General features: G+C 41.7%; 1 protein-coding gene across 3 annotated transcripts in view; it reads right to left on the reverse strand.

The window, feature by feature from the left end:
• The window catches only part of cadps2 (Ca++-dependent secretion activator 2), a 782,646-nt gene that overhangs the window by 235,694 nt on the left and 524,053 nt on the right, over positions 1-22,899 (reverse strand). For all 3 annotated transcript variants that reach the window (XM_078568371.1, XM_078568372.1, XM_078568373.1), the window contains exon 12: positions 11,330-11,466. In XM_078568371.1, coding sequence (XP_078424497.1) covers positions 11,330-11,466 — 137 coding nt within the window. The remainder of the gene's footprint in view (positions 1-11,329; positions 11,467-22,899) is intronic.

Genomic DNA, 22,899 nt, shown 5'->3' on the forward strand with positions numbered 1-22,899 from the left:
ATGTGGGCAAGAGAACAGGGTGGAGTGTTAAAATGGCAAGCGACAGGGAGGTTTGGGTCTTTCTTGCAGACAGACCGCAGGTGTTCTGCAAAGCGGTCGCCCAGTTTGCGTTTGGTCTCTCCAATGTAGAGGAGACTGCATTGGGAGCAACGAATGCAGTAGACTAAGTTAGGGGAAATGCAAGTGAAATGCTGCTTCACTTGAAAGGAGTGTTTGGGCCCTTGGACGGTGAGGAGAGAGGAAGTGAAGGGGCAGGTGTTGCATCTTCTGCATGGGCATGGGGAGGTGCCATAGGTGGGAGTTGAGGAGTAGGGGGTGATGGAGGAGTGGACCAGGGTGTTATTTCTGACCGAGCAGCTCTCAAATTTCTTTGTTTATGTCACGTAAGTGGGGGGTGTTAAGGTATGAATTTAATAAAGACAAGAATGGAAATCCCAACAGGTTGGGGGCGAGGGAGGGTCGGTGGAAGAGGCAAGATTTTCTCCTCTGTGGTTCCATTGTTGAGAAGATAAGCACTTTCTGAAAAGTGACAATTGATTTCTGCTAACTCACTAGCGTCTGCCCAAGGGTTTGTCAGTGGCTAACCGAACAATATACAACACTCGGGGCTGTGCTTTGCAAAGTGAAATATTTTCCTGTTTCACAGTAATTCTGGAAAACTATAAAGTCAACTTCACTTAAGCCAACCTCTGATAAATCAACACTTCCCCTTAATGAGTTGAGGCTGAAATTGCAAACCCTTTTTTCTGTACATCCATTACCAGCGAAATTATCTTGCTATAAATTCCTGTGTTGATACTTTGCTGACTGGATTAGTGCTTAAACAACACCTTGTCACTTTCGTGGATGAGAAGTTCAACTTAATTATTTTTACAGCATAGCAAATTAAAAGCAGTATTAATTTGGAGAAATATTTCTTTATATTTAAAATATGCACACAATTATGTGGAAGGATCAATGTACAAACATTTTGTTCTGATTTTCTGACAACAGAATATTCCAGATAAAACTGAATAAAACAATTTGAATAAAACAAGAGCAAGCTCCATTTACACCCAATGTTTCTGTTAAGCTACATGAGTATGTGGGAGTGAAAGGTACCGCCCAGGTCTTGTACTTGGACAAATATCACACATGCACAGCTGCCAAAAAATTTAAAGGAACCACGCACTGAAAAAATGGCTGCGCGTGACACTAAATTTTCAAGTGAACACTGGTTACAACTCATCTCAACACTAACCTTCTGAGATTTGCACATTGAGACTTTCTATTCGCTGTACTCAAGAATATCTTCTAATCAAAGTTTACACTGTTAATTTTTTTTTTAAAGAGCGTGCTTGTGTTTTAAGGAAATGTCGGAATGTGTATTCCTTTCACACAGCCTCCTGTAGCAATTTCAAAAGCTGATATACTTGACAGAAACATTATCCCATTGGTTACCATGGAGATGACTTTCTGGTGGTGCACTGCAGATGGGACCCTTCCCTAGCTGCAAAGATTGGGGGACCACGAGTGTGTGACTCACAACTTTCTGGCTGTTAAAATGAATGGAAAGAACATTAGTGGGAGTGCACTTGTAATTTTTCAACATGTACGACTGCCAACCGAGTCTCTCCTTTAGTAACACACATCCAAAAATAGGCCTGAATATTTACACTGCTGAGCCTAACTAAATGTTACACACAAGAATCAACTACTTTTTTTGAAGTTATTTTGTCTTTGCTGACAGGACCTTCATTCACTGTCCAACTATTATTGCTCTGAGAACGTTGCAGTTAACCTTTCTTTGTTATGATTGGTGTTCCTATGGTAGTGTTCAGCAGGGAAAAGCAAAATTTTGGCCTACAGATGATGTACATGGTCAGAATGGTGTGTGATATGTAGGAGCATGTAGAGGTGAAGACATTCACCTGACATTGTTGCTCTTGCCCTTCTTTATATAAATGTTGCTGAGTGGGGTGGAACTTAAACTAAATGTGGTAAGTGCATCCTGTGCAGCAGCCACAATGCAACAATGGTGAAGAGACAGCCAAACAATTAAATTGCTGTGTCTTGAATGGTGGTAATCTTCTTCAATATTGTGGCTGCAATCATCCAGGGAAGTGGTGAGTATTTAATTATACATGTTCTGACTTGAAGGTAATGGAGAGACTTTGAGGGGTTAGAAAGTAACCACTCATTGTAGAAAGCTTAGTCTAATTGAAGAACAGTTATGCCCAGTTATGCGATGATTGGGGTCTGACAACCACAACAACCTTCTTTTGCAATCAAGGATGATTCCAGCTACTGGAAAGTTTTCCCTTTGATCACCAGTGACTTCAGTTTCGCCAGCGCTTGTTGCTTCCATACCCAGTCGAATGTAGCCATGGTATCGAGGGTAGCTACTCTCGCCCTTCCTTTGGTATGCAGGCTTTGTGTCTGTGTCTATATCAAGACCTTTTGATGAAATGTGAAGCTGTGTTGATTGTGGTGGAACCAGAACTGTGTTTTATTGAGTAGGATGTCTTGTTGGCATTATTGATGACACTTGTACTAATAATTGGAAAAAGGCATATTGGGCAGTAATTTGTTGGGTTAGATTTGTCTTCTTTTGTTGATATATCCTTAGCAAATCTTCCAAACTGATGTACAGATGTCAGCATCATAGCATTACTGGAATAGCTTGGTTAGGGGAGTGACTAATCCTGTTACACAGGTCTTCAGCACTACAGAAGGGATGTTGTCAGGTCCCACACCTTCTCTTGTGCCCAGTCACTTCTGAGCAGTAAACCATACTAGCTTAACAGTGGCATCTCTGATGGCAAAGACATAAGAAGTAGGAGCAGGGGTAGACCATACGGCCTATCAAGGCTCTGCATTCAATACAATCCTGGCCGATCTTTGGCTTCAACTCCCCTTTCCTGCCCGCTCACCATATCCCATGGTTCTGAGAGATCAAAAATCTGTTTATCTCAGCCTTAAATATATTCAATAATGAAGCATCACAACCCTCTGGTGAAGTTCATTCCAAAGTTTCACAACCCTTTGAGTGAAGAAATTTCTCCTCATTCCTGTCTAAAATGATAGTCCCCTTAACCTGAGACTGCGTCCCCTTTTTCTTGACTCCCCAGCCAAGGGAAACAATCTCTCAGTATCGACCCTGTTAAGTCCCTTCAGAATCTTGTATGTTTCAATTAAATCACCTCTCATTCCTCTGAACTCCAGAAAGTATAGACACAATTTACTCAGTCTCTCATAGGAGAACCCTCTCAGCCCAAGGATCCACGTAGTGAACCTTCACCGTACTTCCCCCATTGCAAATATGTCTTTCCTTAAATATGGAGACCAAAACCACACACAGTATTCCAGGTGTGGTGTCAGCAAAGCCGTCCACAATTGTATTAAGACTTCTTTACTCCTGCACTCCAAACCCCTTGCAATCAAGGCAAATCTGCTATTTGCCTTCCTAACTGCTTGCTGTACTGATATGCTAATTTTCTGTGTTTCTTGCATGAGCACAACCAGGTCCCTCTGAACATCAACATTTACAAGTTTTACACTTTTTAAAAGATATTCTGATTTTCTGTTCTTACAACCAAAGTGAATAACCTCACGCTTCCCCTCATTATACTCCATTTGCCATCATGTTGTCCACTGACTTAACCTGTCTCTAGCTCTTTGTGTTCTCCTCACAGCTAACATTCCCATCTAGCTTTGTATCATCAGCAAACGTAGATACTTACTCTCTGTGTCTTTGTCTAAGTCATTAATATAGGCTCAGATTTTCCATTCTCCTGTGGGTCATTAGAAGGCTTTCAACAAAGTCCCACATAAGAGATTAGTGTGTAAAATTAAAGCGCATGGGACTTCGGCTAGTGTATTGCGATGGATAGAAAACTGGTTGGCAGACAGGAAACAAAGAGTAGGAATAAACGGGTCTTTTTCCAAATGGCAGGCAGTGGCTAGTGGGGTACCGCAGGGATCGGTGCTGGGACCCCAGCTATTCACAATATATATTAAAGATTTAGATGAGGGAACTAAATGTAATATCTCCAAATTTGTAGATGACACAAAGCTGGGTGGGAGGGTGAGCTTTGAGGAGTGCGATTTGGACAAGCTGAGTGAGTGGGCAAATGCATGGCAGATGCAGTATAATGTGGATAAGTGTGAGGTTACTTTGGTAGCAAAAACAGGAAGGCAGATTATTATCTGAATGGCTATAAATTGAGAGAGGGGAATGTGCAACGAGACCTGAGTGTCCTCGTACGCCAGTCGCTGAAGGTAAGCATGCAGGTGCAGCAGGCGATAAAGAAAGCAAATGGTACGTTGGCCTTCATAGCGAGAGGATTCGAGTACAGGAGCAGAGATGTCTTGCTGCAATTATACAGGGCCTTGGTAAGACCACACCTGGAATATTTGGTCTCCTTATCTGAGGAAGGATGTTTTTTCTATAGAGGGAGTGCAGCGAAGATTTACCAGACTGATTCCTAGGATGGCGGGACTGACATATGAGGAGAGATTGAGTCAGTTAGGATTATATTCGCTGGAGTTCAGAAGAATGAGGAGGGATCTCATAGAAACCTATAAAATTCTAACAGGACTAGACAGGGTAGATGCAGGAAGGATGTTCCCCATGGTGGGGGAGTCCAGAACCAGGGGTCTGAGGATACGGGGTAGACCATTTAAGACATGAGATGAGGAGAAATTTCTTCACCCAGAGAGTGGTGAGCCTGCGGAATTCGCTACCACAGAAAGTAGTTGAGGCCAAAACATTGCATGTTTTCAAGGAGTTAGATATAGCTCTTGGGGCGAAAGGGATCAAAGGATAAGGGGATAAAGCGGGAGCAGGCTATTGAGCTGGATGATCAGCCATGATCATAATGAATGGCGGAACAGGCTCGAAGGGCCTAATGGCCTACTCCTGCTCCCATTTTCTATGTTTCTATGTTTCTAAAACTTCCTTAATAATAGATTCCAGCATTTCCCGATAACTGATGTTAGGCTAACTGGCCAGTAGTCACTTGTTTTCTCTTTCCTCCTTTCTTGAATAGTGGTGTTACATTTGCTAATTTCCAATTTGCTAGGACCATTCCAGAATCTAGCAATGGAAACAGTGCATCCACCATCTCTGTAACTACCTCTTTTAAAACCCTCGGATGTAGATCATCAGATCCTGAAGATTTATTGAATTTTTGCCCCTTAAGCTATTTCAATACTTTTTCTGAACTGATATTAATTTCCTCACTCTTTTAGTCCCGAGGCTACCCTCTATTTCGGATGTGTAACTTGTGTCGTCTACTGTGAAAACTGACACAAAATATTTTTTCAATGTCTCTGTCATTTCCTCAGTCCCCATGATAATTTCTCCATGGACCTTGGATAGCCGTAAGGTATAATTGTTCATTCAGCAATTTTCTTTTACTGAAGATGCTTGCAAGCACTTCAGTCTTGTCTCTTATTGCTGAGTTTGACCCTTGTTAAGGATGAAAGATGTTAATGGACCTTCTTCCTTTCATTAGTTCCCTGGCTAACCATCACTATTCTATTTTGCAAATTGCAATACTATGCTAATCCAAAAAAATAAATAATCCTCCTGGCATTTTCTGAGTTCTAAGAATTCTAAGAAGTATGACTGATTCACTGCAATTTTCAATCCATTAATTTTATCTATGCAAATAATTTATGCACATACAATACAATGTATTTATATTATCATATCAGTGATCACATAGCGTAGTTCTGGGTGACATTGATGCACAAATGGCTCTCTGTGCTACTAAGGAGTCAAGAGCCAACCCAAGTTTCAAGGCCATGAAGCTGAGAGGTGTGAGGTCACCTCCAGTAGAAAGTTTTGCATCATATGGGTTACAAACAGGGGTCATTGTTATTCTAGCCTGGTGACAATCATCTTCCAAACTTGCTCAGGTAGCCTGCTGGGTTTGCTTGGAATTTGGTAAACTCTTTTTTTACTCTTTCACAGGGTGTGTAGGTAAGGCCAGCATTTGTTGCCCATCCCTAATTGCCCTTGAACTGAGTGGCTTGCAAGGTCATTTCAGAGGGCAGTTTAAGAGTCAGCCATATTGCCAAGGGTCTGGAGTCACATGTGAGCCAGGCCAGGTAAAGATGGCAGATTTCCTTCCCTAAAGGACATTAATGAACCAGATTGTTGTTTCTGGCAGTAAACAACAATTTCATGGTCACCATTAGTGAGACGAGTTTTTAATTCCAGATTTATTAATTGAATTTAGATTCCACCAGCTGCCATGTTGGGATTTGAACCAGGGTCCCCAGAGCATTAGCCTGGGCCTCTAGATTAAAACTAATCAATCTGAGGAGTGCAATCCTGTGATTTATAGCCAGCAAATTAACAACAGTCTGTTAGCTACACATGGCACTTTAAGGGCACTCCATATTATGCTTTGGCAAGTGTTTGAGTGGTATCCAATGGCTTTTGCTGATGTTGTTTTGTGGCAAAGCTGTTTAACAAGTAATGCATGAAATTATTATGCCTCTTTAAACAGTAAACTATATTAAGGATTATTGGTGAGAAAAATAGAATGAAATGACTATGATTTTAAACACTGCAAGTAGAGACATTGCATTACTTTAAAAAATTCCAAGGTTATCATATTTTTGGATGACAAAGATGATAACCCTGGATTGCTTAAGGTGCAGGTAAAAATAATGCTGCGCAAGAGCAGAAAGATAAGGAAAAAGAATTTGTCACCACTGTTAATGCTCTTTCATAAATGTGTGATTAGATTTATGGGATAAAAAAGAATCCCTGACATTCAGGGAATTACGCACTAGCAACTCTAAACACCTTAAGAGTAAAAAGAAATCAGACTTTAAAAGTGCTAAACACAATAATGCTAGCATATGATGTCTCAGCAGAAATAGCGAGGACAATCCGCCCACTCCTTCAGCATTATGATATAGGGCAGAATTTTTCTCTCGTCGGGCAGGCACATGCCAGACCCGAGTGAGAGAGAAATACTGTGCGATGATGTTGGGCGAGCATCCCAAAGTCATCGTGCACTCGGGCGATATTTTGGTCGGTGGGCGCATGTGGGGGTCGCCAACAATTAAAAGGGCTGTTAAGCCCATTGACTAATTAATTCAATTGAATTTTTCCCTGCCCGTCCAACTTTACTATTGGCAGGTGGGCAAATAGGCCAAGTGGCCTTTGCATTTTTTGCGAAACCTCATCCACGGGCGGGATGAGGTTTCAACCAGTGATTTAAAAAAAATAAAAACTTTTAAAACTCATCTTTAACATGTCCCTGCTCATATGGCAGAGGGGACTTGTTTTCCTTATTTTTCCATTCTTTATTTGTAATGTTAAAAACCTTCAGCACCCTGTGGTAATCTGTGCCTTCAGGGGGCTTTCACTTGAGTGCAACCGCGTGCATGCCCTGACTTCCACGCTCGCCCTCCTCACTCAGGCAGCGCTGAGCGTTTCAGGGCGCGATTCGCATTAATTGGCCAGCCAGCGTGAAACCGTGGTCGGAGGCCGATTGTGGGCAGTGGTCGGTTTCAGGGCCACTCCCGGGCCCGCCCGCCGCGCCCACCCGATGAGGTAAAAATCCTGCCCATACTAATTAATAAAGCTTAATGGTTCCTCTGAAGTGAGCCTCTTCCTCATGTCTCCATTTAAATAAAGAATTACATTTATAATACACCGTCTATAATCTCAGGATATCCCAAAAGTGTTTTAAGTAAATCCCGCTTATATTGTTGGATATTCTTACCAAACCAAATGCCATGAATGTGTTCTTACAGGAAATTTGGACTTAATACATATTTCAAATGAACTATGGGTGGAATTTTCCAGCCCCTCCCACCAGCAGATCTTCCAGCCCTACCAAAATTAACAGAGGTTTGAATTTTTAAAAATTCATTGACGGGATGTGCACGTTACCAGCTGCGCCAGCATTTATTGTCCATCCCTAATTGCCCTTGAGAAGGTAGTATTGAGCCGACTTCTTGAACCACTGCAACCACAATGCTGTTAGGAAGGGATTTCCAGGATTTTGACCCAGCAACAGCGAAGGAACGGCGATGTAGGGCTGGTTTTGCTGTTTTCATTTCCGGTGCCTAAGTCGATGCCAGGTGGCCCATCTGGTTTCATCCCTTTTTATTGACTTTGTAGCGGTTTGATACAACTGAGTGGCTTGCCAGGCCATTTCAGAGGGCATTTAAGAGTTAATCACATTTCTGCAGATTTGGAGTCACAGGTACACCAGACCAGGTGAGTGAACCAGATGGGTTTTTACGACAATCGACAATGATTTCATGGTCATCGTTAGACTTTTAATTGCAGATTTTCTGGAATTAATTTGAATTCAAATTCCAACATCTGCTTTGGGGGGGATTCGAACCTAGGTCCCCAGGGCATTTCCCTGGGTCTCTGGATTACCAGTCCAGTGACAATAACATTACGCCACCGCCTCCCCCTTCCACTGCAGGGGGCCAGAAAACCCCAGCCTATATTAGGCAAATCAGAATGAGCTATCTTACAGACCAGTGTTGTCCAACATGCTCGCCACTTGCTGCATGTGGTGAATTGAAATGCTGTTCATTTTTAGAGTCACACAATGCTAAGTTGCTTTAAAGTTGCAGTGGTGGATTATGAGTACGGGTGTCACTTTGTTTGTCGGCCGCCCCTAATGGGCAAAGGACAATCAACAACATTACTGTTAGGAGTCATATATCAGTCTGACTGCGACCACACTTATCAGAATATAGTTCGGTTGTCAGGTTACTAGTGACCTGACAGCGGTAGGGTCACTTGCTCAATGAAACAATAAAACTAGTCTACTGTTTATTACATTCTCTGCTCCCTGTTCTCCCTGGGTTCCTTTAAATGACAATACTTTTAGATCTGCGAGACCACTCTGCGACGTGCTGTGAAAGCAGGGCCAGCCTTCAGGAGGATAGGGGTCTGATTGATCGCGAAATTTTCTAGAAGAATCTAGTAACACAGGGGATGTTAAAGAAGAACTAGTTTTGTTTAGCTGGTAGTTGGCAATTTTTGCAAAACAGTTGAGGTGCATGAGTGACAGAAAGTGCTGCATAGCTGCCAATGAGGACTGAAATGAGCAATTTTGTCAAGCAGGGGCAGCGAAGCAAGATCCAAAAGTTGTTCCGTCTTCATCTTAATAGATCTGTTGAAACAGAGACTGAAAGGATCAAGGTGCAAATGGCATAAAAGGAGAAGGTTGGTCATGAGCCAAAGGTGTTTTAAATGTCTGGATGCTGTGTTTGGAAATGGCAGGTGATGGAATGTAGGCAAGGCAAGAGTCAGAACACAGAAGCCAATATACAGAGATTTGTCAATTCTTCTCTCCCTGAGTTTGTTAACATATCCATTCTGTTTAAATGCAGGCAGTTAACTCTTGGAAGTAAATTTTTCTCTTTTAAAATAAACCAGAGCACTTCAGTTAATTGTCACCACCCTTTACTGGTGTATAGAGCAAACTTGCTTTGTGAAACAGTTGGATCGTAAAACCCTTTTGAAGCTGTTTCCTGGCTCTGAGAGTGAGTGTATCGGTCTTGATTGTTGATGCTTTAAAACGTCAAACCTATTTCCAAAAGATTGTGCATTTGTTTTATTAATATTAAATATATTTTGTATCATGTGCTGAATATGGTTACCTGATTACCACAGGTTTGACGAGCATTGAAATTCTATTGGGAAACGCTGTTATAGGCACAGAGTTGAAAACTGATTGCTATATTTTCTGTGCTTATTTATTTTGAGATTATCTTGCGTGTGCATATTGCACTTTTAACTATTGGAAATTGATTCTGTTTTCTATTAACGTCTATGCCAAGCAATATCCATAATGAACAAACAAAATTACAAGGCAAGTAATCTTTTGTAAGTTAAAAAGTAGCTTTTTATGAACAAAATTATAGTCTTATTATATTTGCAGTCAATGAGAATCTAGCCATCTCCCCATGACATTCAATGGCATTGCCATCGTTGAATCCCCCACTCTCAACATCCTGGGGGCACCAATGACCAGAAATTTAACTTGACCAACCATATAAATATTGTGGCTACAAGAGAAGGTCAGATGCTAGGAATTCCACAGAGGGTAACTCACCTCCTGACTCCCCAAAGCCAGTCCACAAGGCACAAGTCGGGAGTGTGGTTGAATACTTTCTAATTGCCTGGATGAGTGCAGCTCTCACAACACTCAAGAAGCTCAATACCATCCAGCCCACTGGACTGGCACCCATTCATGAACTTAAACATTCACTCCCTTCACCACTAATGCCACAGTGGCAGCAGTGTGTACCATCTACAAAATGCACTGCAGCAACTCACTAAGGCTCCTTCAACAGCACCTTCCAAACCTGTGACCTCTACCACCTTGAAGGACAAGGGCAGCAAACACACGGGAACACCACCACCTGCAAGTTCCCTTCCAAGGCACACAACATCCTGGCTTGGAAATATATCGCCGTTCGTTCACTATCACTGGGTCAAAATCCTGGAACTCTCTTCCTAACAGCACTGTGGGTGTACCTACACCACATGGACTGCAGCGGTTCAAGAAGGCAGCTCACCACCACCTTCTCAAGGGCAACTAGGGATGGGCAATAAAGTGAAGTGAAATAAAGTGAAATTAAATAAATGAAGTGAGATAAATGAGGTGAAATAAAGCCAGTGATGCTCACATTCCGTAAATTAATAGATTTTACAATGAGCAGTCGTGATATTGGTGGGACAGGCCGGGGGGTATGGGGGTGGGGTGGGGGGGAGTGCGATGTGGCAAGAATAGTGAGGGGGTGGACATTTGGAAGATGTTTCCTGACCCTTACAAACAGTAAGGGTCAGGAAGCACAGTACCCAAAGGAAGATGTGAGAGGTGCCAGCAAGCAAGCAGACATTCTAACAGCTGCATGTTCAGGAAATTCTTCAAAGGAAAATGAATACCTGTTACATCCTGCAGCAACTATCACAATGGTACTCTTATCTCCCTTTTGAAGTCTCGGTGACTGAAAGGGTTATACAGGATGTAAACAGGGGGTATCTTCTGAGCAAGTGCTATTCTTAAAACACCAGTGTAAGTATCTACAAAGCCTATACCTGCCCTGAGTGTTTATTAAATGCGCCCAGTTCCAATGCAACCCCTTGGTAAACTCACACATCATTATGCTTTGCTCTATTCTCTTCCCCATGCAGTGACACAGCAGTTGTCTTCAAGTGCATCATTTTCAAGTTTGAAACCAAGTGTAGAAAATCCTTAATCTACTCCAGGTGGGAGTTTTTTTAAAGAACAAGCCTGATGGGAAGAGTCATTTTGTCCCTTCCACCTTCTCTCAGCTGGTTACTCACCAGACAGGAATATGAATCATTCAGCCTATGCTCTAACGTTTTCCTTTGCAGCATTTCAAACAGGGCGGAATGATCAAACTTGCAGGGATCGGCAGCGATGAACTCATCCATTCCATGCTTCTGAGCTCGGTCTGCATCTACAGAAGAAATAGCAAAACTAAATTCAGTTTGTGACATGCTTGTTTTAAATTCAGATTCAAATGTTCGCAAAAAAACTTTTTCCAAAACAGAATCTTTATCTTTATCAAAGTAGTGTACTTAGAACTTTGTATTTATATCTAAAGGTAAGCAGCAGGTGATGTCACATGCACAGCAGTGATTTATGCAATCCTTTAACTATTGTTAATCTTTAATTCAAAATCTGTTGGCCTGGATTTTTCTGTACTGATGTCAGTGCTCATTGTTACTACAGATTAAAACTTAACATTAACTGCCAAGATCCGCACATGCACAGTTAGATGTGGAAATCTGGATGTTGCTGTCACTAATATCCTGCTCCTTCAAAAGGTGTGCTCGTGGGCTACAACAATGAAACCTGCACAGAAATCCCTGTAATGGCATGAACTTCAGGACCAGTAGTTCCATACTATAGATGAATGAAAAAAATAAGGACCTGTGCAATCAGGAATTAATGAGTTTTCAATGTGTGGTAAGTGATAATTATGAAACAAACTCACTCGACTGAAAAAAAAAATCAATTTTACAAGTCTGGAGTCTCCATTCCCTAAGAAAATTAGTGTGCAGATTTTTAAAAAGAAATAAAATTTAAAGCAATTTTATTTTCTGTATTTCTTTTTCACATTCCCCTTTAATCCCATATACATATCCCAATCTTTATTTTGTTTTCTGTATAATGATTTAAATGTAATTTATATATCCTGGGTGAAATCTTCTGTTCTCAGTGGGTGTCTCGCTCACTGCCTGAAAAAGCAGCGAAACAAAAGTGCTGTCTCTGAGCAGGAAAGCCTGCCGTATCTTCTGCCCTTCAAGAAGTGGACAGCAGCAGGCCTTCCTCCAGAAGACAACTTTCCACCCACCATTGGGAGGCCAGCAGTTCTTGCACTCGGCAGCGCCAGGGAGGAAGCTGTGGCTGCTGCCGGAACAACAGCCCCAGAATCCCATGATCGTGGAGTGACCCAGGACAAAGCCAAGTGCTGTTGGGGGTGGTCTCATGGGGTGGGGGTTGCAGGGAGACGAGAGCCATGGGGGTCGGCAGCAAGGCTCCAGGGTGTGGCTGTCAGCGGCCACCCCCCTGCCCCACATTTATGCCTTTATCATGCACAGATTAGTGCAGATTGAGGGACCAACCACCCCCAGCCCCACACACCTTCAGCTGACATGCAGTCCGCACATTTTTACCAGTCATGCAGACCCGCCTGGAGCTGAGAAGATTGCAGCGGAGGTGGGAAGAGCCCCTTAAGTGGTTGTTAATTGCCCACTCAAGTGGAGGCGGGGAGAAACTTACTTTGGTGGAGGCAAGAAGGCATTGGTTATCAGTTCCTACGCCAATCCATCGAATTTTCAGACCCGTCCGCCTCCTTCCCTGCCTCCTGCAGGGGCAGAAGATTCCGGCCCCTGTTTTTTTTAACTTCCTGCTTTGCAGCCTGTGTGTCTCAGTGAAAATTGAATCTGACTGATCAAAGAGCCTCTCTGATGCTTTGCCTGCTCACAGCTGCCACAAATCTCCTGTAGAAGGGAGTGGGTCAGGTCCTTAATTATTAAAAACTTCTGCTGACCCAAGCCAGCAAATAATTTCTCGGCAACTATATGTGTGGAGAGAGGCAAAAGAAATCCTTTCATTGCTCAGAGCAAAATCTGGGCTAATATCACCTGTATGGATTACTTGGGTGGTTTAGACTATCGGAAAATAATTTTTGTCATGTGGAAACCATAGAAATCACTTCCTCTCTGGAATATGGATTATTGAGACTTGTTACTTGTGGACCTCAGTCTCATTAGACATGAAATGCCTAATAAATGCAATATTGATCCTCACTTACACTACCAAATAACCAAGAAATACTGCAATAATGTGTGACAAGCAATGTCTGTCCTCACATGCATAGATGTGGCATCCTTGTGAGTTACAGGGTACGCCTTTGCTTTTTGATTGGTTTTACTCTGAGACTCATTTATAAAGTTAATGGTAGTCCTCAATTGGTATGGAATAATAAAATGGATGCAAACCTCTTGCAGGCATTCATCATCAAAGCCTTTAACTATATTCAGCCTGATTGAGTAGATGGGATTGAAATGCAGTAGCAATCTAATGGGATTTTTTTTTTTAAAAAAAGAATTTTTTTTTTTTTGTTTAAATTACTTCTCCAGATACAATGCTTTCTTTTTAATCTTTTTCAACTCCGTAACTTCACTAAACCATGTTGAAAGACCTACTCATAGCTGATGCTCAGGAGATAATAAATTCATGACATCTGTTGCCCATTTATTAATTTCATTTCCAAAATAATATTTTATTTAAAATTGCCTTTGGTGTACATTCAGGATTTCCCATCAACAATATCCTTTTAACCTGCAGCTACCCAGTGTGACCGTGCCTTCACACACTTCCATTGATTTTGTGCCTTTTGAAGAAACATTTTTGGGCGTCTTCAGCCAAGTGGGTTTATTAAAGAAGCGAATCATAGTAATTGCTCTGACTGGAATCACTTTTTTGTCTACACTTCAAATGTACTTTAGCTGTCAACTAGTTCACAGAGAGAAAAGCATTCCATCGCTGCTTAAAAGCGGGCAGCAATCTCCAAGAAACTCATCTCTTATTGGGTCTATCGTAGCATAAGGCAATTTGTGATCAGCTTCGAATTGATTTTTTTTCTTTCAATGCTGACTTGACTCCTTGCTCCTTTAATTCTAAAGTAGGTCAATTTATGTTCATTACTTAAAATGTATAATCCTTAATGTGTTTGTGCAGTTTGGATTCCAAGGCAATTGTTTGATACAAGTGCACTGAACTGCTTGACAAAAATATTCTTCAGAAAGGGAGACAATAGCTTATAGATAAAACCAGTAACAGCGAATTTCTTGATGAAACTCATTATTGATCTCTGGATGTGATGTTAACATAATCGGTCACTTTTAGAAATTTAGCCCCAGATCATATTGATCCATGTCACTTCCAACATTCAGCAATGAGGAAGGATGGAGGACATATGTAATACAATCTGAAGGATACACAGTGTCAGTGTTTGAAAGGACTGACAAAATAATCCATCCTACTTAGCTTTGCAGCATCAAAGCAAAAGTCAAATCTATGTGACAGATCTTTCAAAGGTGGATGTAGCATGTAAAAGCTCCTGACGGCATTAACAGCAGGGTTTAATAGGATTTCAGGTATGATAATAAAAACACAGGCAGTGTTAGATATACTCTGTGGCTATCTTAGGACCAGCAGCCTTGGCGATTTCAACTAACAAACAAACACAAACAGGCTTGAAAGCAAGCTGGCAGCCTGACTAGATCTGTAGTGTGCACAAAATTCCCCTCAGAAAGCAACTGGAGCTCATGAATACTAAGTATCTATTTAAAATGGGTTTTTCAAGGAAGGCTAATGGGAAGTGGGAATTGGAAACGGAAATCAGAAAAGTACTTTCCAGATCGTAACCGCACACTGCTTAGAAAAAGTTTTGCTTCATGTCACCCGAGGTTCTTTTGCCAATCACCTTAAATCGATGACCTCTGATTCTGACCCTTCTGCCGTGAGAACAGTTTTACTCCATCTACTTTGTCAAGAACCCTCAGCCTTCACGTCTCTAAGAAGCACAACCCCAGCTTCTCCAATCTATGCACATGACTGAAGTCCATTATCAGTGGAACCATTCCTGTAAATTATTTCTGCACCCTTTTTAAAGTTTTCACATGCTTCCTAAATTGGATTGCCCAGAATTGGAGACAATACTGTGGCTGAGGCTGAACCAGTGTTTTATAAAGGTTCTGTACTTGTTTTTGTACTTTATGCCTCTAGTTATAAAACCGGTATATCTTTTAAACCACGCTCTCAACCTGTTGGGCTGCCTTCGATGATTTGTGCACATATACCCTTCGTTCTCTGTTCTTGCACTCCATTTTCAACTGCACTCTTTATCTTACATTGCTCCTCCTCATTTCTCCTACCAAAATGAATCACTCACATTTCTTGCATTAAAATTAATTTACCACATGTCTGCCTATTCCACTAGCCTGACTATGTCGTCTGAAGTCTACCATTCCAGTCCTCTGGCACCAGCCCTATATCTAGCAGGATTGGAAAATTATGGCCAGTACCCCCTCAAATTCCACCCTTATATCCCTCAGCATTCATAGGTACAGCCTTTATGGTCCTGATGTCTTATCAACTTAATGTACAGCCAGACTATCTAATACCTCCTATTTATCAATTTTCAGCCCATCCAAATCCTCTTTCACTGTGAGTTTGACAGCATCTTCCTCCTTGGTAAAGACAAATGCAAAATACACATTTAGTACCTCAACTAGTCCCACTGCCTCCATGCATAGATCCCTTTTTTGGTCCCTAATCAGCTCCACCCATCATCTTACTACCCTTTAACTATTTATATGCCTTTTAAATTCCCTTTCATGTTAGCTGCCAGTCTCTTCTCATACTCTGTATTTTCCTCATTTCCATTTTTACTTCCCCTCTGAACCTTCTATATTTAGCCTCAATGTGACATCTATCATCTGCACCCTTTCTCTGTTTTATCTTAATCTCCAACTCTTTTGTCATCAAGACAGCTCCCACCTTTGTTTGTCCCACCTTCCCCCCTTGTGGAAATGTACCTCGATTGTACTTGGATGATCTCCTCTTTACAGGCAGCCTATTGTTCTGTTAGTTTTGCCCACCAATCTTTGAATCCAATTTACCCGGGCCCTTCTCAATGAATGCTGGCTCGGCCAGCAACGCCCACACCCAGTGAAAGAGTAGAAAAAAAATCTGTTGGAAAGCTTTTATAAATGTACAAGCTTTCAATCATTCCTTACAGATCAGCTCAGTCATCTGTTTGGCTGTTAGGGAAGGGTATTTGGGCAGCGAAGGATACTCCCCTCTTGTGTTCACTCCTTCACTTCTTGAGTTTCATTCCACCAGTATCTGCCATTTTGCACTGATCTGAAGAATGGGGCAATGTGTCTGGGAATGGAAGCAGGCATCAGCCTGCCTCGGGCCTGCTGCTTCCACTTCCAGGCTGTCCCACCCTCCAAGAGATGAAAATCCTACCTTCAGGCACTGCCAGGATGGAGGTGGGATCGTGAATGTTGGGATTAATCCCCATTCCCGACTTTCCTCCTCCAATGGGAAAATTCCAGCGCAAGAGTCTTTCAAAGGCGGCCAATTTGAGCTGAGAAGAGGGCAGCGTGAAAGCTTTAATATTATTGCTCCCGGCTGGCCTTCTTCACATAATAAGTTGCCTATTTTATATGTTGAGGATAATGCATTAATTTGAAACTTTGAGCATTTGATGGTGGACAGGAACCTCACCCACTCCAGCACAGATCAAAATGGCTGGGCAAAAACGTCTGTGATTTTCTGATAAGTACTGGCAGCACGTGGACTTCTGCAGCTGTGAGCTGAAATGTGTTACATCCCATGGAGTAACCTGAGCCAGATTTTCCTTGTATGAAGCTCAGGGGGTCCAAAGCATGCTAGCACCCCTGCCTCTGAGCCAGAATGCTCTGGGTTCTAGACTCACTCTGGGATTTGATGGCCAAGTAAGAACCCAGCCATTGTTATACATAAGCCAACAAGTATGATGCTGGTCCCCAGCCTGGATAAATGGGGAGTGTTAGCAAGGAAGGGCAACCGGCTATAAAACCACCCGCCAAACCCCAAAAAAATGATGTTTGATATGATTAGAGATGGAGAAAGATGATCGACCAACATTGTGGTGAGCCCATGTAATGGGAGAAAGAGAGAGAGGGCTTGTGTCCAAAGTATTATCTGGGCACAGAAGATAATCAGACGGTTGAATTGCACCACCCATGCTGCAGCCTGCCCGATTTTTCACCAATTAATTTAAAGGGGCAGAAAGCTCTATAATAGGCATGTAATTCACTCAACCTGACGTTCCTCTATGTAGTTTGCCCAGGTAATGCTTTACATCAAATACTAATCAGGGGAAACTCTGTCCACAGATCTCCCCTAGTTCTGTGTTGCTGATTCATTAGCGGTTAAGAATTGGGCTGTAAGGGATGGACTGGTGGGATGAGGGAGGAAGTGAGGGGAACACAGTTTCTTTATTGTCAAAATCCTAAAGAGTATAAAACAAAGTGAACTCTAATTATTTGTTGGATGTGATCACAATCTCTGCAAAGACAGAACAATCTCAAGCTCATGTAAGGAAAGATGAGCAGTTTAGATTTAATGACTTTGCATTGAGAGTCACAAATGTATGGAATAGAGAGCTCAGGAGTGAGGTGAAGGAGATAGTATATGCCAGAAAATTTAATGGTAAGGGACAGGAAGGATGGATGTTAGGAGAGGGAAGTAACATGAGTGTGTGATAGTAGTGTATGTTTTCTGCATTGGCTTGATGCACCATTATGTTTTTTTCCAGGCCTGTAGATTCCAATGAACTACCAGGAGTGTAGGATATGACCCACTAGCAACATTGATCATACATCCCAATCAATCATGGCTGGTGTAATGAAGTGTACAATAGGGGTCAAATTGATTTAACTCGTTCAGTAGAGAACCTTGATCCTTTTGATGCTCTCTGTATGGCACTGTGCTCTGATTACTGTGAAGTCACCTCTGATGGAGTTGGTAGTAATTTGTTTTATTGTTCAACAAGATGGTTTCTTGTGTGTTTGCACATGCGACTCTGCCTGGTAAGATCTGGGACTGGATTTTCCGATCCGTCCGAAGTGAACGGACCAAATTTTCCATCCCACCCGTGGCAGGAAAATCCCGGCCCTGGATCTTGTCTGAGTCACCTGCAGTGATAATAGAATGGATAAGCCAGCTCAATTGGAGTCAGCTGAAGCGTAATGTGCCCCAGTTCAAACAGGAGGGTGAAAATACTCTAAAGTGTCTTCTGCTGGATATATGAAATGACATGGTAAATACATTTGCAGTGATTTCCTCTTTTTAGGATTTTGAGTGAAGACAGGAAGCAATTCTAAAAGAGAGTTTACAATTTCTTCACAAACATAATTATGTCACTGCATTTAACAACCTGAGGAATTCCCACCCTAAGATGGCTTCAGTAAAACATGAGACAGCTGTTTATGAATTAGAACTGAAAGCCAGGGCAATTTAGTGTTAATTATTCTAAATCTGTGAATGTGGCTTGGGTTTGCAGATAAGTGGGGAGCGGGGAAAAAAATCAGACAACTGATCAGGAAGTGGGGGTTGCAATTTACAGCTCTCCCAACTTTCCACTGATTGATTATATAGTTCCACAAAATCAGGAGGCCTGCAAATTGGGTAAATTGACCTCTGCACCGGATTGTCCTCCTGTCAATGAAGCTCCATGATGCACTGAGAAACGTACTCAAAATGTATCCCATGATTTCTTTGCGATATTGATGTAGCAATTTCCAAAAACAGTCAACTCTGTAATCCTGCTACAGAACAAGTGGGCCCACAAAAACAAACTGGGATGTTACAGTGACTTATCAAATATCCCAGTCATTTACAAACCGCCTGGGATTATTTATTTTTTTGTCTCCCCTAATTGCTGAGGTTCAAGAGATTACATTCCTATTGGGTTACATCTGGTTCAGCAGAATCTCTGCTCTGTTTTTTTTGGAGTCTTATATTAATGTATGAATAACATGGGTGTAAAATTTCAGCAGCTGAACAATGAAGAGAGATAGCAGGCAAAGCAGAGCAACATGCAAAATCTGTCCAGGAGGTACCTCTAAGTATAGGTTTGTGATGTTGAAAGGGTTAAACACATAGTTTGGTGATTCCTACACACAATACTCACTTAAAACAGCAAGTTAATACCCACCATTGTCACCTTTGCAAATGCTAATCTATTCACTTGTGATGTAAACATGTCACTTTAACTGCTCAGAATTACTGAATGCTTGCTGAAACTCAATGAGTAAAAAAAAAGTTGTATTTTAATCCTAAACCATGAGGCCATGTCTAGGGTCAATGGAAAGTCTAAATATGGAGCTTCAAGGTTTCACCTATAACTTGGGGTGTGGACCAGAATTGCCACAATTGGATGAGGTTGAAATAGGTGACTGCCGATCAAGTGACATCAGACAGTAGTGTCAACAGTATTTGACTGGATCACAATCACAGAATCTTACAGCACAGAAGGGGGCCATTAGTCAAGCTATCCAATTATTAAATCTATCCAATTTCCTATTGAAAATACTCTGAATCTGCTTCTATCGCTCCTTCAAGCAGTGCATTCCAGCTCATTGCAACTCACCACATGTTAAAAAAAAACTTCCTCCTCTTTCCCTTGGGTCTTTTGTTAATTATTTTAAATCTGTGCCCTCTGGGTTTCAATCCCCCTGGCAATGAAAACAGTTTCTCCTTATTTACTCTATTAAAAGCCTTCATAATTTTGAACACCTTTATTTAATCTCCTTTTAACCTTCCCTGCACTGAGAACAATCTCAGCTTCTTTAGTATCGCCATATAATTGAAGGCCCTCATCCCTGGTGCCATTCTATTAAATCTCCTCTTCACCTTCTCCATTATCTTAACATCCTTCCTCAGGTATAGCGCCCAGAATCAGGCACAATACCCAGCTAGATGCTCTAGAAGATTGATCCTATCCAAAAGAGTCATGTATTTTTTTCAGCTAAATCAGTCATGCACTCCTTTCTTGGAATACTGGAAATGGTCAACAAATTCAGGACCTTCACCCTAATGAACATCTGAATACCTTTCAAAGGCATTTCTGAACAAGAGCAAATTCTCTTATGGAATCATCTTGGCCCTAATCTGAATCCATTAGGCCTCTAGAACATGTACTGTGTGGTATAAACTTATTGGAAGAAAGCTCTCATTGTTTCCAAGACCCTTCTATGCCCATTTTTCTACCCCTTTATTTCACATTCTCTTCTTTCAGATTTTGAACTTACTAAGCAAACTTGAGTTGGGATTGTCTTCAACAACTCCCATTACAGAATTATTACACAATAAAATGTATGCCAGTGATGGCCCTTCTCCCACAGTCAAGTCTTTATCTGCTGTAGTGGATCAATATATTAAGATGCCTGATGATTTTGTCTCAAATTCCTCATACACAGAGTTATATATTTCCATCATATTTAAAGAAATTAAAATAATAAACTTGAGTCTGTCTATTAATTAATATTCTTGGAAGGCTCACTCTCTCCAGGGTGTACTTAACATAGAGCTGGCTACATATACAAGAGTGAGAATTTGAATGTTTCCCGAAAAAGTGCAAGGCAATGATAAACGCTAAATTAAACAAAGCTCTCAAACTGATACATAAATACTGCTGTCGTCTTTTATAGAATGCAAGTAAATTCACTACCAAGGGGTTAGGTTTCAAACAAGCTTTCTGCATGAGCAAGCTAAAAGCACAAATGTGACAAGGCAGAGGACCAGGCACATAGACATGTGAAGGAGCAGGTTTCTGCCGCATGCAGTGTTGAACTGACAGTGGGAAAGCAAGATGTTAATACGAGCCTCTAATGACAGCTCACACAGCCCACTCGAGTGAGAAAGAGAAGACGGTTGGCAACATACACCTAGCACTTACCCTTGGCTCCGGCTACATGTTAGCAAAGCAAGGAGAATAAAGCATATTGAGGTGAAACAAATCGACAGTAGAAAGATATAGGGCCGTGTCGATCAAACAGAACTGATGCATCCGATTAAAGGTCTTTGGCATCAGGTTGAAGTGTTTGGCAGAGTACTTTGGTATGACCTTGGACAGAGGTGGCTACAATAAAAACCAGCTGTTATGGCATGTAGCTGCTGATTGCAATTGGTGCCATAAAGCCATCATTTTTATTGTTTTTTATATTAATTCTTGGGAAGTTAGCATTGCTGGTAAGTCCAACATCTATTGCCCATCCCTCTTTATCCTTGAGAAGCTGGTAATGAGCTGCCTTCTTGAACTGTTGCAGTCCATGTGGTGAAGTTATACCCACAGTACCCATTCTTTTAAAATTAAAATTCACAAACTACTTGGATAGAATATCATTCAAAGCGAACTTGTCACAGTTGACAACATGACAGCGATGCAGCAGCATTGTTTGGTGTAGGCTCTTGCTTGGCTCTTTCAGAAAGTAAGTCTGCCCAACACTTCCAAATTGAGTGGCCATGCCCCTTCAAACAGTAACAGACAGAAAAAGAAACACAAAAACAATTATTGAGTTTGTCACCGAGCCACTGATGATGGTGGAGTAAAACATGGCACACGCATGCACACACACACACATACAAATAAACACATACACACACACACACACACACGCACGCACGGTTAACCTGTCTTGGATTAAAAATGGAATTTGAAAGAATTGGGACATATTTGGTGTGACATTATAGCATGGAGATTGCATCCTTTTGAGGAGATTTTAATATATTTTACATAATTAACTAGCTCATTAACTGAATGGTCATTCAATTCTGCAGTAACTTGTTGGACTAAAATAACATTCCAAACTTGACTGATGCACAAACACACCGACAGGTGGTGCAGGGTCCTGGAAATGGAGGAGGTGAAACACAGATACATTAAAAAAAATTAAACACAGTATATTTATTTACCAAAGCACTGCACAGAAAGATGTAAACAAAAGGCCTTTACAACAGTGTAACCTAGGACATTTGTGGAGCGATAGCATGGCCTTCTATTCAGCAGAAACAGGGAAACAGCGCCCTGAAAATCACAGGGAAAAGCTTATCATCCCGATCTGTGAGCTGCATCATTTTGCCATGGGCCCCTGGAATAGGCAGCCCAGGGGACAGCCTGAAGCAAGTGCTCAGCTAATTTAGGTATTTAAAGTGCTGTCCTATGACGTCAACCGCGCTTCAATACTATTTCAGTGACACGAGTGCAGTACACACTTCGCTCAGTAGCAGCTGAATCCAGCTGAAGGGGAGCTCAGAGTTAAGCTCTTATTTATTTTTGTGGGGCCAGGAGGATTAGGAGGTCTCTCAAAACTGTGGTGGCCAGCAGCCAGTACTGCGCAACGATCCCTCCAAGCTTCACGGCTGTGTAGCAACCTGAGAGTTCACGCGCAGGCAGTAGTCAAGTTGGCCGCTTCAGCTTACTGCATGTGCAGCCACGCCAAAAAATTAAAGTGCTGCACACTTAAATAAATTGTTCAAACAGTTAAATAAAAAAGAGGGAATATTGATTCTGGGGCATTCATCTTCTGCCTGCAGGCTCACCAGCCCTATGTTAATGAAGCCTGACCATTAAAATAGACTGGGCCTCATGTTGGCATGACTGGGCAGCTGGCTGGCACAGTCCGCAGGCTGCCCAGCCAGAAACTGCATTTAAGAAAAATAAACCCTTGCTTCTTTGCATCATTGTCAACATTGTACAAGACATGAGGAGCATGCAAACATTCAGAAGCAGAAAGCAAAATAGCTATTTTTGAATGGTCAG

This window comes from Cetorhinus maximus, chromosome 22 (genome assembly GCF_964194155.1).
Source record: "Cetorhinus maximus chromosome 22, sCetMax3.hap1.1, whole genome shotgun sequence".
NCBI lineage: Eukaryota > Metazoa > Chordata > Chondrichthyes > Lamniformes > Cetorhinidae > Cetorhinus > Cetorhinus maximus.